The sequence below is a fragment of the Barbus barbus genome (assembly GCF_936440315.1).
Source record: "Barbus barbus genome assembly, chromosome: 29".
Lineage (NCBI taxonomy): Eukaryota > Metazoa > Chordata > Actinopteri > Cypriniformes > Cyprinidae > Barbus > Barbus barbus.
In genome coordinates, this window is record NC_136757.1 from 6,996,054 (window position 1) to 7,012,288 (window position 16,235).

Genomic DNA, 16,235 nt, shown 5'->3' on the forward strand with positions numbered 1-16,235 from the left:
CTAGCTGGGGACTACTTTCAGGTGCTGCGTAATATCATTGTGCCTGCTGCAATCATGGTACGGCAGTTTCTTGATTATTACGCCAGAATGAGAGTATAGTTCCTAGCCATATCGCCCTAGAAAATCGCAACTTTAAATTTTCCGTCGGTCGTAGTACACGATGTAACTACAGAAGAGTCAAGCTTTAAATAGGAAAATTATTGAAACTCTTTGGTCATTTTTGAGCGAGAAGCTAATGGTCTAATCTGATTCAATGATCTATGCTAAGATAAGCTAAAAGTGCTACCATCAGACGCAGAGATCGGCTGAATGGATTCAAAAACGGTAAAACTCAACTGTTTAACTCTTGGGGAGTGTTCCTTTAAGTCGCTGGAGTATATTTGTAACAATAGCCAACAATACATTGCATGGGTCAAAATTCTTGATTTTTCTTTTATGCCAAAAATCATTAGGATATTAAGTAAAGATCATGTTCCATGAAGATATTTTGTAAATTTCCTACAGCAAAAATGTAATATGCATTGCTAAGAACTCCATTTGGACAAATTTAAAGGCGATTTTCTCAATATTTAGATTTTTTTTGCACCCTCAGATTCCAGATTTTCAAATAGTTCTCAACAAAATACTGTCCCATCCTAACAAAACATACATCAATGGAAAGCTTATTTATTCAGCTTTCAGATTATCTATAAATCTCAATTTCGAAAATGTACTCTTATGACTGGTTTTGTGGTCCAGGGTCACATATATGTATTTGTCATATTTCTTTATGATAGTTAAACAAAATCACACAAGCAAGTGTGCAGTTTTCCCCAAAAATATCAGCGCAACTGTAAATGTGATATTGATTTTACACATTTATGTAATAGTATAATTTAAAAATAACATTTTATACCAGTTATATAACAGTCCAGTAAACAAGAAGTTAATATTGTGTTAAATTTGTCATTAATTTGCTTTTTTTTTTATTTCACGAACAAAAGGAGTTTAAAAAAAGCCAAGTAACAAACAGAAGTGAAGTGTTTCTTTTCTGAACGAATCAATGATTTAGTGATCTATTCATAATGATAGTCACTTTCTTTTTTCCTGAATAAATCCACAGTCTGAACGAAGCAACTAAATGAATCTTCCAATGACACATTCATTAAGACAATTAATTACAGCCACCTACTGGTGGTTTTAGATTCATGTGTAAAAAATGCCGCTTTAGATGCAGCTTTTGCACCACTTCAGCAGTGCAAAAATGGATTTTGCTGATAATGACTTAATTTTATGGGGGAAGTTGTGGCCTAATGGTTAGAGAGTCGGACTCGTAATCCAAAGGTTGCGGGTTTGAGTCTCGGGCCGGCAGGGATTGTAGGTGGGGGGAGTGAATGTACAGCACTCCACCCACCTCTACCATCTCCACCCTCAATACCACGACTGAGGTGCCCTTGAGCAAGGCACCAAACCACCAACCGCTCCCCGGGCGCTGCAGCATAAATGGCTGCCCACTGCTCCGGGTGTGTGTTCACGGTGTGTGTGTGTATGCACTTTGGATGGGTTAAATGCAGAGCAAGAATTCTGAGTATGGGTCACCATACTTGGCCGTATGTCACGTCACTTTCACTTTTTTCACTTATTGTTAACAGCCTACAGCAAGGATGGGCAACTTCGGTCCTGGAGGGCCGTGTCCTGCAGAGTTTAGCTCCAACCCTAATCAAACACACATGCCTTTAACTTTCTAGTGATCTTGAAGACATTGATTAGCTGGTTCAGGTGTGTTTGATTAGGGTTGGAGCTAAACTCTGCAGGACACCGGCCCTCCAGGACCGAAGTTGCCCAACACTGGCCTACAGTGTCTTATTATTCAAGCTCAAGTTATTGATTAAATGTAAGAATTTGATACAGAAGATGATGCATACATCGAACAAGGCTAGAAAAATTGGCATCATAAAAGTAAAAAAGCCCAGAAAATCAATTTAAGGTGGCAAATGTCACCCCTTACTGAGAAGTTGATGTCTATCGATATTATTAAAAACAAAATTCCAGGAAAAAGTGAGATTTCATTTTGTCAATATCGCACACCCCCAAGCCCTACTTGCATCTTTTCTTACCTGTTTAATCAGCATGTAGGTCTCGGACATGATCTTCTCGATGCGCCTCTGGTCGTAGGTCATGCCCTTCTGACCTTGCTGCCACACCCTGTACGCATCCAAAAGCAGCGTCTTGCCCGACTCCACGTCATCCAGCAGCTTCCTCTTCCTATTGGGTCTCTGCTGTTGTCCCACCTCAGGGGTGCTGGGTAGAGGTGTGGGGTTGCTGGCTGTTGGTGTTGTGACTATAGTAAGTGCTCCTTTAGCTGCGTTCACCTGAATCTGTAGCTGCTGCTGTTTTGAACTAATGCTCAACTCCTCCAGCGATAGCTCAGACGCCCGACTGCTCTCTGGAGCCTTATCGGCCTCCTCTGTTGCTGATTTAGCCAACCCCTGCTCCTGTGGTCTGGTTTCAACAGGTGTTTGAGGGAATTTTGAGGCACCCGGCCATGATCCGGGGCCAAGCTCCATAGGCTCTACAAGTGCTGAAGTACCTTCTCTAGGGTGAGCGGCGGCCTCTGTCGCCTGATTTAAAGGCTCCAGGGAGAGCTGAAGAGTAGCTGAACATTGCTGAGGCATGCCGGGAGGTCCGGCCTCACTTCCTGTGGCCTTGGGGGTGTCGGGGAGTCCTGCTTTAGGCTGGGTGGTGTGGGAGCATTTGGGGTCCTCCACACCAGGGGGCCGGTTGGACACATCCGCAGTGGTCATTTCACCCATAGAGGTGGTAGACGGTTTAGGGGGATCACTTACCTGAAAAAGAGAATGATACAGATATGATTAGACATCTTCACACAACAAATGTGACAAAGAAACCACATTTAAGGTGGCGCATGTAAAGTAACACATGTAAGTAAGGCTGATTCTGCTGACAGAAAGCAATATATTATGATTAGAGCAAACTTTAAAAAGGCTGTGACACCAGGAATGAAGAAGGAAAATTTTTGCACTCCTGGATCTGGTTTAACTCGATGTAAAATGTCTAGAAAAAGAAGCACAGGCATTAAGTTGAGTGAAGCTATCATTCTGTTCTTTGAGCAGCCGGGATGGCATTAACTAATGTGTTAGCACAAACATAAGCGTATCCTTGGCTGTCAGATCTGGCTTAAGTCTCAGTTCCCAAACATGGCAGTGTCTCCATAGGAAACACATGCTAGCAAGGCCGCTATTCAGCTTCTATTTCTAAAACAAAAAAACAAAAACCACACATACAAAATAAAAAGTAAATTTATCTAAAAACAAATCAAACAAAAAAAGAAACAAACACACACAAAAACCAAAAACAAACATAAAACCTTCTAAAACCAAAACAAAACACAAAAAGTAGCAGACACACGCAAAAAACAAAAACAAACATAAAACCTTAAAAACAAAACACCAAAACAAAAGAAAAACAACAATGAAAACAAAACTAAATCATTATAAAACCAAACCTAAATATATATATTTAAAAAAAAAACACAAAACAAAACAAAATGGAAAAAAGCCCTTCGAAAAACAAACCAAATCAAATGTAGCTTTCATACCCCTGTGAGTTTATCCAGATTGTCTTCCAGCACTTTTACAGTGAATAAAAATGCTCGCTTTGCCAATACTTGTCGGTCCACATCTCTTAAGTACTTCCTATAACACACAACATAAAAAGATATGATATGTCCTTGCATTAAAATGCTTCATGCCATATGCTTCATATATAACAAAATAGGAAAACGTACAAAAAAAATTATAACTGCATGAAATGCTATACATTTTCATATTTTCAAACAAAATTCATAACAAAATTGCAAGAAAAGGTTAATTGAATTTTTCACAAGCATTTGGGAACACTACATTTCAAGAAGCTACGTCACTCCATTTCCTGTTATAAATATGCACATTTAATTAAATGAAAAATAAATAAATAAATACTTGCAATGTCTTACTTTCCCTGATCAGGGGTTCTCTGAAGCATGAGGGAGATTTTAAATAAAGTGTGATGATCTTTCAGTTGAGACAGAACATCCAGCAAGAGCACGATGGATCTGCTCATATGAGATGCAAAACTGCCAGGACGATCGATCTCATCTACTGGAATACGCCAGATGCCCTGAGGAAGAGAAGGAGAGAGCCATTAGCAGAGAGAAGAGGAGTTTGTCTGCATGAACTGAGGCATCAGGACAGCTTTAAGCCCGGCACTGGCTGTCAGATCTGGCTCCAGTCTCGTTTGCCAAACAAGCCAGCATCTCCACAGGAAAACTGATGTTACCAAGGCCACTGCTGAGCTCCTCTTTACAGCACAGTCCAAAAAATATATAAGGGCCAATTATAAACTCAATTCAGTGCTTCACGAACATCTCCGATTGCGCAAAACAAACCTCCAGGCAAGTCCATTAACATTCACAAGAGCTAAACATACGGAAAGAATGAGTAGACGACTTCAGACAGGTAAAAATGAGAGAAAATGGAGAAGTGAAGAATTTTTTATTGTTGTAAGGCCATCTGCTGTTGGCTCTTGATGTGTTGGTCTCCAGCCATGAAGAAAATCTGCCCACTGATGAGAAATCTGCCTCAACCCACTCTCTCTCCCTTTCTCGATCCATCTCTCTAGCCCTCTGCTTCATCTCGAGCTGTTCATCTTTCCCTCCAGTCGTGCTGGTCTAGTGTGCAAAGTCTATCTGGCTGGAAAACAGCAGACTAAACAGAGCTATTGACAATGAACAGAGAAGGCAAACTAATGAAGACGCCAAGAGAACATACTCTACGCAGACACTTCTAGTTATGCAAGCTCGATTTCACGTGGCATTGCATTGTGAAAGAACTCATAGCACAGTACGGTGCATTCTCAGGATGACTGCAACCGTGCAATAGCAGACATTAGCATAAACTGTCTTCCTTTTCCCGTTTTCTCTTTTAGATCATCTACCGTACTGTCATGGTGGAGCAACAGTCTGAAGAGAATCTTGAAGTATGACACAATATCACAGTAACGTGTTAAAGCCAATGTGAAATGGTGTTTGAAACCCATTTTACTTCTATAATCAAAATATTTAACAAGAAAAATGTTGGCCAGGGCTTGATTTTATGTATTGAGAATTGATTCAATTATGCATAACATAGACTAAAGTCAGGTGATTTGAGAGGAGAAATGAATCAGCCGAACAAGAAAATCATTCTTTATACACTACTCAAAAGTTTGAAAATAATTATGATTTGCTTGAAATAAATGTTCTATGCTCACCAAGGCTGCATTTATTTGATAAAGAGTAAAAACTGTAAATATTATTCAAATACAATTTAAATAAAAAAAATTACAATTTAGAAAAACAGTTTTTATTTAAATACACTTTAAATGTAATTTATTCCTGTGATGCAAAACAGATTTTCTGCTCAAATAGTATTCATTATTATTATTTGCTCAATTATTAATAATGTTTCTTATTATTATCAATGCTGACCATTTTTGCTGCTCAATATTTTTGTGAAAACTGAATGATTGTGCTAAATAAACAAATAAAATTGATACTTTTATTTAAAAAGGACACATTAAATTAATAAAGTGACAGTAAATACATTTATTATGTTATTTCAAACAAATGCTGTTCTTTTGAACTTTCTATTCATCAAAGAATCCATTTTCCAAAAACCATTTTCAACATTGATACTATTATTAATAATTGAGCGCATAACTGATAATAATAGAGCAAATCAGCTTATTAGAATGATTTTTGAAAAGGATCATGTGACACTGAAGACTGGAGTAATCATCATCATTTGCATCTCAGGAATAAATTTAAAATGTATTAAAATAAAAAAAGTTTATTTTAAACTGTAGTAATATTTTACAATATGACTGCCTTTGCAGTATTTTTTATTTACATGCAGCCTTAGTGAGTATAATATATATTTTATAACATTAAAAACCTTAATTATTCAAAACTTTTGACCAGAAGTGTACATTATGATGAAAGATATTAAAAAAATTGTCTTTGGACTACAGTGCATGGTGACTCGTTCATAATAAGAGCAGGAACATGGATTAATAAGGTAAATAGGTTCAATACTTTATTACGGATTAACATTTATTTACAATGCACACTTGCAATACATTGGAAATGCAATTCAATTTAGCTGGAGGATGGATTAAAAGAAATGAATAAACTTCATATTTTGGTAAAGCACTGAAATTCTGCCTATTTTCTACCTTTAAATAGGCCAGTGCGATATACAGTATCTAAACAAATGCATCTATATTTTTAATTTACGTATTTTTAAATCAGAGCAATTTTGACAAACATTGTAGCCAGTTAGATTCAAAATGTTTAATGGAGGCAGTTTATTAATATTATATTATTTAGATTTTATTATATCGGTTTATTAAATCACTTACATAATAAATATAGTTAAACATAATCAAGGCATGTTTTCCAGAATCTTCTTCACTAAAATAACAATATAACTATTTTTATTTATATCATTATAAAAACAAACAGCAATTTTAGTAAAACAAAACAAAAAAAGAAGATGTTTCAAAGTTGAAAATAAAAGATTACTGCGTTTTACAAGAAAATACCATTTTAGTCTTTGTACTTTAGATTTTCAGTGTATTACAGATTCTTTGTAATTATTTGTGAAATTTTCTATTATTAATACTATAAAAAAAAGCGGCTTTAAATATACCATAAATATTAAACATATATCACCCAGCTTTGGCCAGCATCAGTGGCTAATGCCGTAACACACAGTTTTAGATATGTGTGTGTGTGTGTGTGTGTGTGTGTGTGTGTGAGAAAGCGTATTGCCCTTTCACTGCAGGGATTACCCAAAGTCCCTCCAGCAGGACACAGTAGACGGATGGATACAGGAAAGAGAAAGGAGGAAGTGTATCCTGATGGACGGATATGGGAAAGAGGCGTGTCCAGATGGATCAACAGATGGAATGCTATTAGACAGGTCTCTGGCACAGGACCCTCAAACCGCTGTGTTACAGTCCAAATAACACGGCTTTACGGTCAGATTACACACATGAGCTCAGTCATTCCTGCACTGCAGCAACTGCACTTCTCATCAGCAAGTTTACAAGATGTGGGTTTGCAAGAATAATACAATTACATAATTCCCAGTCAATGTTTACTTTAATGTTCATAAAGTTTGTTTACCTAAATAACTATAGCCGTTTTATAGCATTGCTTAACTTTCGTTCAGTTACAACTATTCTGACCTGTGTTGACCGGTGCATGCATTAACTGTGTAAATGTAATGGAGTTAAATATATAATGTCTTGAAGAACAAACTCCAGCCTTAATTATACCACTGAAGCTTGTATTTAAATGAGTTTTAGATTAAATGCAAAAATGATGCTACTATTGTGACAGTCATTTCATCAACTTGTTTTGAACTTCACCAGCATTTGATATCAGTGTGGCTTTTTGTGTCAGTGAAAACTTGCATCACAGACTGACAAGATTGTTTACAAAAAGAAGAGGCATAATGGGAGTGAATGGTGTGTCCCTTTCAAAAGGTTACGTATAACAGGCAAGTGCTCTGGAATTTGACACACTAAGAGCTCCATTTCTTTTTTATGGGAATCCCCACACCTCCAGAGGTGAACAAATACATAATAGCTATGTTTATATGAGTTTGGTCATAAAAAAAGAGAGGGAAAAACAAAAACAATGCTTTCACAGCAACCAAAACTTCCTGATGATGATGACTAACAAGAATGAATCTAGCCAATCATCTGCTTCTGATTAGCATATTTCCATTATTATAAGGAAAACTTTTTGACTTCAACTAAAAAAAGCTCTTGAAGATTTAAGATGACGTACAACGACACAAATTATTGAAATGATTACTCATAAAAAAGCTACCAAACCATACAAATTTACTTCGTGCAGCCTTTAGACTAAAGTCGACTGACCAGAGAAAGAAGAGCAAGCTGTCATGTGTTTCAGGCCTACAGCTACTCCTAATGCGATCAATATAATCTGACAGCAAAATCACTGAATTGAGCCCAGCAGACGCAGGGCTTCCCTAACCATGTGAGGCCAGTCCTTTCTGCACAAACTGCAAAAAGAGTTTAAAATGATTTAAATTTCCTCCACCAGTTAAAAAAAAAAGAAAAGAAAGAAAAGCGCTTTCTTGAAAGCCTTCAATATGAGCAGCGCAAACCAGCAGATGTGGAAATTTCAAGAACGCTGCAAGATGTTTCTGATAAGCAGTTCCGATTCAACACGTTTGACTGATTAAGCGAAACAAGATTTGTGTGACACTTTGTGAATTTTACCTCAGGGATTCCCCCTAAACACCCAACCTCGCCTACTTTAAAAGTGTCAAGAATTATAGTCTCTAAAGAAGCATCCCCACTCCAGAACTGAGGAACACAGAAGGAAAGCAGGAACCAGGAGGAAGGAGGTTCCCAGTTTTCTGACTCATCCAGTGCACTTCATCACTCCATTTCTGGTCATTACTGCCGCTCGTATTGACAAAACGCAGGACTAGTTAACTATTATCTGCGTCACGCGTGACAGAGTCAGTGCTCTCAAACGCTCACTTTCTTTCTCTTGCTCTACTCCTTGAACTCTCACACACTGCTCTCCCAACCTTCAACTGGCTCTTTCCACCAAATCCGAACGAAACAACAAGCTGACACTTTGCTGACACTTTTCCTTTCCACCTTTTATTCCAGGAGCAAAAACAGAAGGAAAAGGAAACTAAACAGGAAAAGCAAAAGGAAGAAACTCACCATCACCGAGGAGAGCTACTCCACTCTCTGCCTGTATGAAGTGTGTGAGTAAATGGGATGTTTTGATTCCAGCGAGAGACGGCGAGCTGAAGTCCAGGCTCGAGGGAGTGGGCTGCACGTGTGTGGAGGGAGGAGAAAAGGAGCGATGGCTGAACGAGTGTGCCTCAAACAGACGAGCACTTGCTCTCCTCTCTTTCCAGCCTTGCCATCGCAAAACAAAACGCCCACGCTTCTCTTTCTCTGCTCTGACCCCAGTGCGCTCGCTCGTGCTCTCTCTCCCTCCCTCCCCGTGCTCTCGCTCCTTCTCTGAACACAGGCGGAGAGACGGCCCCTTCAGAACGCAGCCAGCCAATCAAAGACGGACTCTGTTTCTCAGCCCAGCAGTGCACACCCACACAAACATACAGAGAGAGAGAGAGAGAGAGGTGAACGACAGGAGAGAGAAAACATGCAACAGGATGTTAGTGTGGGTCAAAGGGAAAAGGGTGTATATGAACACAAACACAGATACGAGGAGACAAGGTGAGGGATTGGAATAAGATAGAGGAGTAGAGACAAGAACACAACAGACAAGAAAAATGAGAGAGATGAGAGGAAAAGAGACTAGATGAGAACAGAAACAAAGACCAAGTATGAAAGAGAAATATAAGAGAAGATAGATGAGAAGACACAGGAGAAAACAAGAGAGACAAGGTGAGATGAGAAGAAGTGAGCCAGGCTGAGAAAAGAGGAAGAAAGCAGAAGAGAACAGAACAGAGACAAGAGAGATGAGACAAAAAGAGGACAAGAGAAGAAAAGTGGTGAAAGAAAAAGAGACTAGGACGGGCGAGAGGAGATGATGAGACTAGCTGAGACAAGGTGTGACAAGAAAAGGAGGAAGAGAGACAAGAAGAAAGAAAAGACAAACAAGTGAAAGGGCAATAGAAAATAAGACAAGACGATGATGAGACACGATCTGAGAAAAGTAGAAGACATGGTGAGACATGAGAAGAGACAAGAAAATAAGAAAAGGAAAGGGATGAAACAAGATGAGAGGAGCTTAGAGAAAAGAAGAGACCAGGAGACGAGAAGAGACAAGAAAAAATTGAAAAGAGATGAGAAGAAAGGAGACAAGACAAGAAGAGAGACGAGAGGAGACAAGAAGCTGGAGAAATGTTTGTTGCAGTCACTGAGGCACAGACAGTGCAGAGGTGTATCTCTGCCATACAGCTCTCATTTCCCCTTCTCCCTCTGTTAATGTTGGTGCGTTTCCACTGTGACAACAACAACAACCACACACACACCTGGCATTTCCAACATCCTGCTGCTAACAGAAAAGTCACGATGCAAATCGTGCTGACCGTATCTCTACATGTGAACCTCAGGTGTTTGCTACGACTGAACTTTCACATACCAGCACTTCACACATTCAGAATGAAGCACAGCATATACATGTCATTCAGCCTGCTGTCAAACACACTTTTACTCGTTACACTCAGAAGAAATGCTGAGACAGAAAGAGCCACAGGCAGACAGCTAAAGAAACCTGGACAGTAATGCTTTTGTAAAATAAAATGAAATTAAATAAAACCAAACCAAACCCAGGCAGCTATTCTGTGGCTCGGGCCAGTGGTCCAGTGAGAGCAGGAGAGTGGGCGGCTACATATGCGAGCGCATATGCCTGAGTGTGTGTGGACATGGGAAAGAAACTGTGTTTGTGTTTTTGTCATGCATTTAAGGCTTAGGCCAACAAATACTGCCAGAGCCTAGGGCAAACTAGAGCAGCCTGACCCATATCACTCTCTATTCTTAAAAAAAAAACTTGCCCCTTTTAGACTTGCACTCTGTTCATTTACTAACTGCTTGTTTCAAAAAAAAAAAAAAAAGAACACTAGCTTCTCTATTCTTTTTGCATTCTATCTGTTTCATAAAAAAGGCTAACTGAGACTTGCCATAGCACTTGCATATTGCTCTTTTGTTGATTTTGATTGTTCCATTGTCCACATTTGTAAGTCGCTTTGGATAAAAGCGTCTGCTAAATGTAAATGTAAATGTAAATATCACTCACTCACATACACAAAGGCAACGATTCCCCCTCTCCTGTTCTGTAGAAACAGGAAATGACAATGTGATTCATGACACAACAAAATATACAGTATGTCCTCCTTTGTTTTCTCTTCATTTCACAAGCCTTCTACAACGGTGCAAATAAAAGGTTACATACATGCAACAACTGATCAACAGGGAAAATGGTCAATTAACTGGATGAATGTTCTGAGTGATACCAGTCCACAGACTGACCTGTGTTGCACCCTCGAATTAAACTACACCATGTTGTTTTGTCTGGCCTGAGGAGAACTGGCACCCCGACTGAGCCTGGTTTTTCCTCCAAGGAGTTTGTTTTGTCTTTGGCTTGCTTATTTGGGGACAGTTAATATTTGGCAATATTATCAACTTGTTAGCACAGACACTACTGGATGAGAACTGAACTGAGCTGGACGATGACATTACTGAATCAACAATGAACTGACTTTAACTGAAACATTGACAGAATTTTGTTTATTAAGAAAATTAATTCCATTATCGATTAAGTACCATTTCTATGTAAAGAAAATTACATTTGAAAGTGGTCAAAGAATGGGGCAAAAAAGCGTACAATGCAAGAGAAACAGGGGCATTTTATATTAAATCCTTTAGGAAGGTCATAAAATATAGTTTTATGAGTCCAGATGTGGCTGTCACAAGCACTTTGGCTGTGATTGTGTGGCTAAACACAGTTGAGAGGTTTTTCAGCAGGACATAATTTACATTTCACTGTTATATTCGTAGAATTCAAGCATTCCCATTTGCCAATGCAGCTTGTCATAACAGTGATTAAATGTCGCTGTTGTCATTAAACTTCAATAGCTTCAATGAGCGTGTGCATAAATGTCAATCAAACGGAGCGCAACTGAGAAAATGACAGCAATATTTTTCATTTAAATAATAATATTTTTTGGACATAAGGTTAAGGTTAACCTAACCTAATTGATTAAAACATATAGAAATACTTAAAAAGGTGGCTATTTCAGCTTTGTTTCTTCAAACTGAAACTTTAACACGAAGTATAGCTTAATCTTGCAATTGTAAGTTTATATAAACTTTATTATTAATAAATAATAAAACAATAATAATATTGAATAATAATAGTATTAATTAAATTTATAATTATTTGTTTTTATTATAAACTATTATTATTTCTCTTTACTCTCACTGTTTTTTATTTTAAAACTTTAGTTTTATTTTTATTTTTATTAGTATAATAAAATAAAATAATTTATTTTTTATTATTAATTTTATGTAAAAAGTCTTAAATTATTACAGTAAAAAGTAGTTAAAAGTAGCGCTGGGAAAATAAATCGATGCATCGCAAATCGAAAAATTATTCAGCCTTCAGTTCTGAGATTTTCCGAATGCATCGAATTCTGAGCTTAGTTTAGAACAGCAGATGGCACTGCATTCTTTAGAAACAGCCATACTCTGCTTGCTTCCTGTTTCTTACACAAACTTGAGCCCAGGGGCAGCGTTTCCGTATGGCAGAGTATGGCAGTTGCCATACCTAGCCCAGTCAGGTGTGCAGTGGAAAATTATCCAAACTTTATATCGCTATTGTATTTCGTAATATATCTCATGAGCATTTGAGTGTGCAGATAAAAACTGTTAAAGAGGTCTTATGATGCGATTTCAAGTTTTCTTTTCTCTTTGGAGTATTACAAGATGTTTGTGCATAGATGAGATCCCTGAAGTTTCAAAGACTAAAGTCTTAAAACCAAAGAGATATTCTTTATAGAAGTTAAAACTCTGCCACGCCCTCCTAAAACGGCTCATTCAAACACGCCCCCACATGTCTGTGTCACGGTGTGGTAAGTAATGCAAGTAATTTGAAAAACACCACCGAAATGTATACGCAATGAAAGGCGGCGGAACTATTATTCTCGCTGTAGTATTGTTGCTGCCGCCGGCGCCCTGTCCTGGAGATGCTGTGTTTCGTTGTGAAAGCGAAAGTACTTTTTTTGGGCTTCCAAAAGAGGACACAACTAGAAATCAGTGGTTAAGTTGTATTTACAACACTGTTCCAGAACAGTGCAACCCAAATATTAGAGTGTGTGCAGCGCATTTATACTTCTTAACTTCTATTTTTAATCTGCACTTTATTTTGTAACATTAATTATACATTTAAAGGAATATTCACCCAAAGATTAACATTCTGTCATCATTTACACACTCTCAATTTGTTCTAAACTTGTTGAAATTTTGGTTAGTAACAAAACATTTGATGGTAGCTGTTCACTTCTATAGTATGGGAAAAAAATACTATGAAAGTCAATGGCTACCATCAACTTATCCGCATTCTTCAAAAAAAAGGTTTTTGGAAAAAGGAGTTTGTTGAGGACAACTCAAAAAAAGGTTTGAAACAACTTGAGATTAAAATGCAAAAGCTTTTGAAGTTTCCATGAGCCCTGGACCGGATGCTGCTTGTGTATGTGAGGATTTTCCCATAAGCTGAGAACAGGTGGGCACGAGGTTGATGTATCCTAGTGGGCAGAGCTCTGAAGCCCAGTGAGAAGTGACGCCGAGTGTTTTTATACTGCCGTGTGCCAAAACTGACAAAGCCACAGGCTGCTTCCTCACAGCGACCGCACCCACAGCCAAAGGTAGACACACTAACACAACACTAATGTTACGGCCTGCACTCTGCTCTGTGAGGACTGTACCAATGTGCCAAAAGGCCACTGGGCAAAACAGCAACAACACATGTACACACACCATAGTGATGCCATCTGTCTGCCTCATGGTGTGAAGCGAGGACTGTAAATCCAGCCAGTTTAGGGCATTTTCAGCGAGGAGTCGTAATCTCTCTGGATTTATGTCAGTGTGTGTGTGTGTGTGTGTGTGTGAAGGGATTTTATTGCACTGAATCGCAGGAACTCATGATGACATACATCACACACGTGTATGAACAGCAGACTCGCTCTGCCAGATATACACACATCACTAATATCTCCAGACTGGATCACGCTGTAGCTGTGATACGGTGAACTTTGACATATAAGCACAGCTGCATGCATATGTTACTTACGTTGAACAGATTGGTCTTATTCCTCTCGAAGAAAAGTCCTTGTGCCGGCATGTGCTTCAGCTGTTGCCATGGGACACTGCTCCCTAGCAACACGTCTCGTGCCCATTGCAGGTTCTGTGAAAACACAAATATATTCAGTCAGCTCTGCATGCAGGAAGGCAAGAGAGCGTGTGATGACTTGAAGTTGAATGAGTGAAGTTGCAGGAAAGCCTGACCTCTTCACTCGCACACACACTCTTGATGGAAAACTAGAGTCCTGCTTAACAGTGCAGCATATGCTAATAAAAAAAATTGTAGGCAGTATGTGAAAGAGTATGCAGATAAGGATAAACTTCTCAATTAAACGCATTATGGTAGATTGTCACGACTTCATTGTAGCATGCAGTTATAGTACATACTGTATACCACCCACAAGTTTTGAAAAACAGTATGTAATAGTTAGCAATAAGCATTCAAACTGTATAAAACTACAGTATCATGTGATAGCATGGAGTAGGTAGCAATAAACTTTTCTAGCTGTATAAAACTACAGTGTCGTGACTAATGCAGTATGCAGTGATAGTACATACTGTATGTTGCATGCTATTTTTGAGTAAATAATGTGACAGTATGGAATAGGTAGCAATAAACATTTCATACTATAGTAGTGTAGTATGGAGTAGGTATTGATAAGCATTTCTAAATGTATTAAACTACAGTGTCATGTGACTTGAATGCAGTATGCAGTGATAGTACAGAAGTGAGTACACCCCTCACATTTTTGTAAATCTTTTATTATATCCTTTCATGTGACAACACTGAAGAAATGACACTTTGCTACAATGTAAAGTAGTGAGTGTACAGGTTGTATAACAGTGTAAATTTGCTGTTGCCTCAAAATAACTCAACACACAGACATTAATGTCTAAATCGCTGGCCACAAAAGTGAGTTCACCCCTAAGTGAAAATGTCCAAATTGTGCACAATTAGCCATTTTCTCTCCCCGGTGTCATGTGACTCGTTAGTGTTACAAGGTCTCAGGTGTGAATGGGGAGCAGGTGTGTTAAATTTTGGTGTTAATCGCTCTCACTGTCTCATACTGGTCACTGGAAGTTCAACATGTCACCTCATGGCAAAGAACTCTCTGAGGATCTGAAAAAAAGAATTGTTGCTCTACATAAAGAATGGCGTAGGCTATAAGAAGATTGCCAAGACCCTGAAACTGAGCTGCAGCACGGTGGCCAAGACCATACAGCGGTTTAACAGGACAGGTTCCACTCAGAACAGGTCTCGCCATGGTCGACCAAAGAAGTTGAGTGCACGTGCTCAGAGTCATATCCAGAGGTTGTGTTTGGGAAATAGAGTGTTTTTGGGAAATAGCTGCCAGCATTGCTGCAGAGGTTGAAGGGGTGGGGGGTCAGCCTGTCAGTGCTCAGACCATACGCCGCACACTGCATCAAATTGGTCTGCATGGCTGTCGTCCCAGAAGGAAGCCTCTTCTAAAGATGATGCACAAGAAAGCCCGCAAACAGTTTGCTGAATACAAGCAGACTAAGGACATGGATTACTGGAACCATGTCCTGTGGTCTGATGAGACCAAGATAAACTTATTTGGTTCAGATGGTGCCAAGCGTGTGTGGCGGCAACCAGGTGAGGAGTACAAAGACAAGTGTGTCTTGCCTACAGTCAAGCATGGTGGTGGGAGTGTCATGGTCTGGGTCTACATGTACATGCCAACATGTACTGCGACCATACTGAAGCAGAGACTGGGCCGCAGGGCAGTATTCCAACATGATAACGACCCCAAACACACCTCCAAGACGACCACTGCCTTGCTAAAGAAGCTGAGGATAAAGGTGATGGACTGGCCAAGCATGTCTCCAGATCTAAACCCTATTGAGCATCTGTGGGGCATTCTCAAAACGGAAGGTGGAGGAGGGCAAGATCTCTAACATCCACCAGCTCCGTAAATATCATCATGGAGGAGTGGAAGAGGACTCCAGTGGCAACCGGTGAAGCTCTGGTGAACTCCATGCCCAAGAGGGTTAAGGCAGTGCTGGAAAATAATGGTGGCCACACAAAATATTGACACTTTGGGCCCAATTTGGACATTTGGACTTAGGGGTGTACTCACTTTTGTGGCCAGCGGTTTAGACATTAATGGCTGTGTGTTGAGTTATTTTGAGGGAACAGCAAATTTACACTGTTATACAAGCTGTACACTCACTACTTTAAATTGTAGCAAAGTGTCATATCTTCAGTGTTGTCACATGAAAAGATATAATAAAATATTTACAAAAATGTGAGGGGTGTACTCGCTTCTGTGAGACACTGTACATACTGCATATTACATATTAGTTTTGAG

General features: G+C 39.1%; 1 protein-coding gene across 1 annotated transcript in view; it reads right to left on the reverse strand.

The window, feature by feature from the left end:
• Positions 1–16,235, reverse strand: part of LOC306849860 (calcineurin-binding protein cabin-1-like) — a 107,827-nt gene that overhangs the window by 36,596 nt on the left and 54,996 nt on the right. The window contains exons 31-34 of the mRNA XM_079385226.1: positions 13,892–14,005; positions 3,995–4,158; positions 3,599–3,695; positions 2,097–2,825 (exon numbers count right to left, since the gene is read on the reverse strand). Of these exons, the coding sequence (XP_079241352.1) occupies positions 2,097–2,825; positions 3,599–3,695; positions 3,995–4,158; positions 13,892–14,005 (1,104 nt within the window). The remainder of the gene's footprint in view (positions 1–2,096; positions 2,826–3,598; positions 3,696–3,994; positions 4,159–13,891; positions 14,006–16,235) is intronic.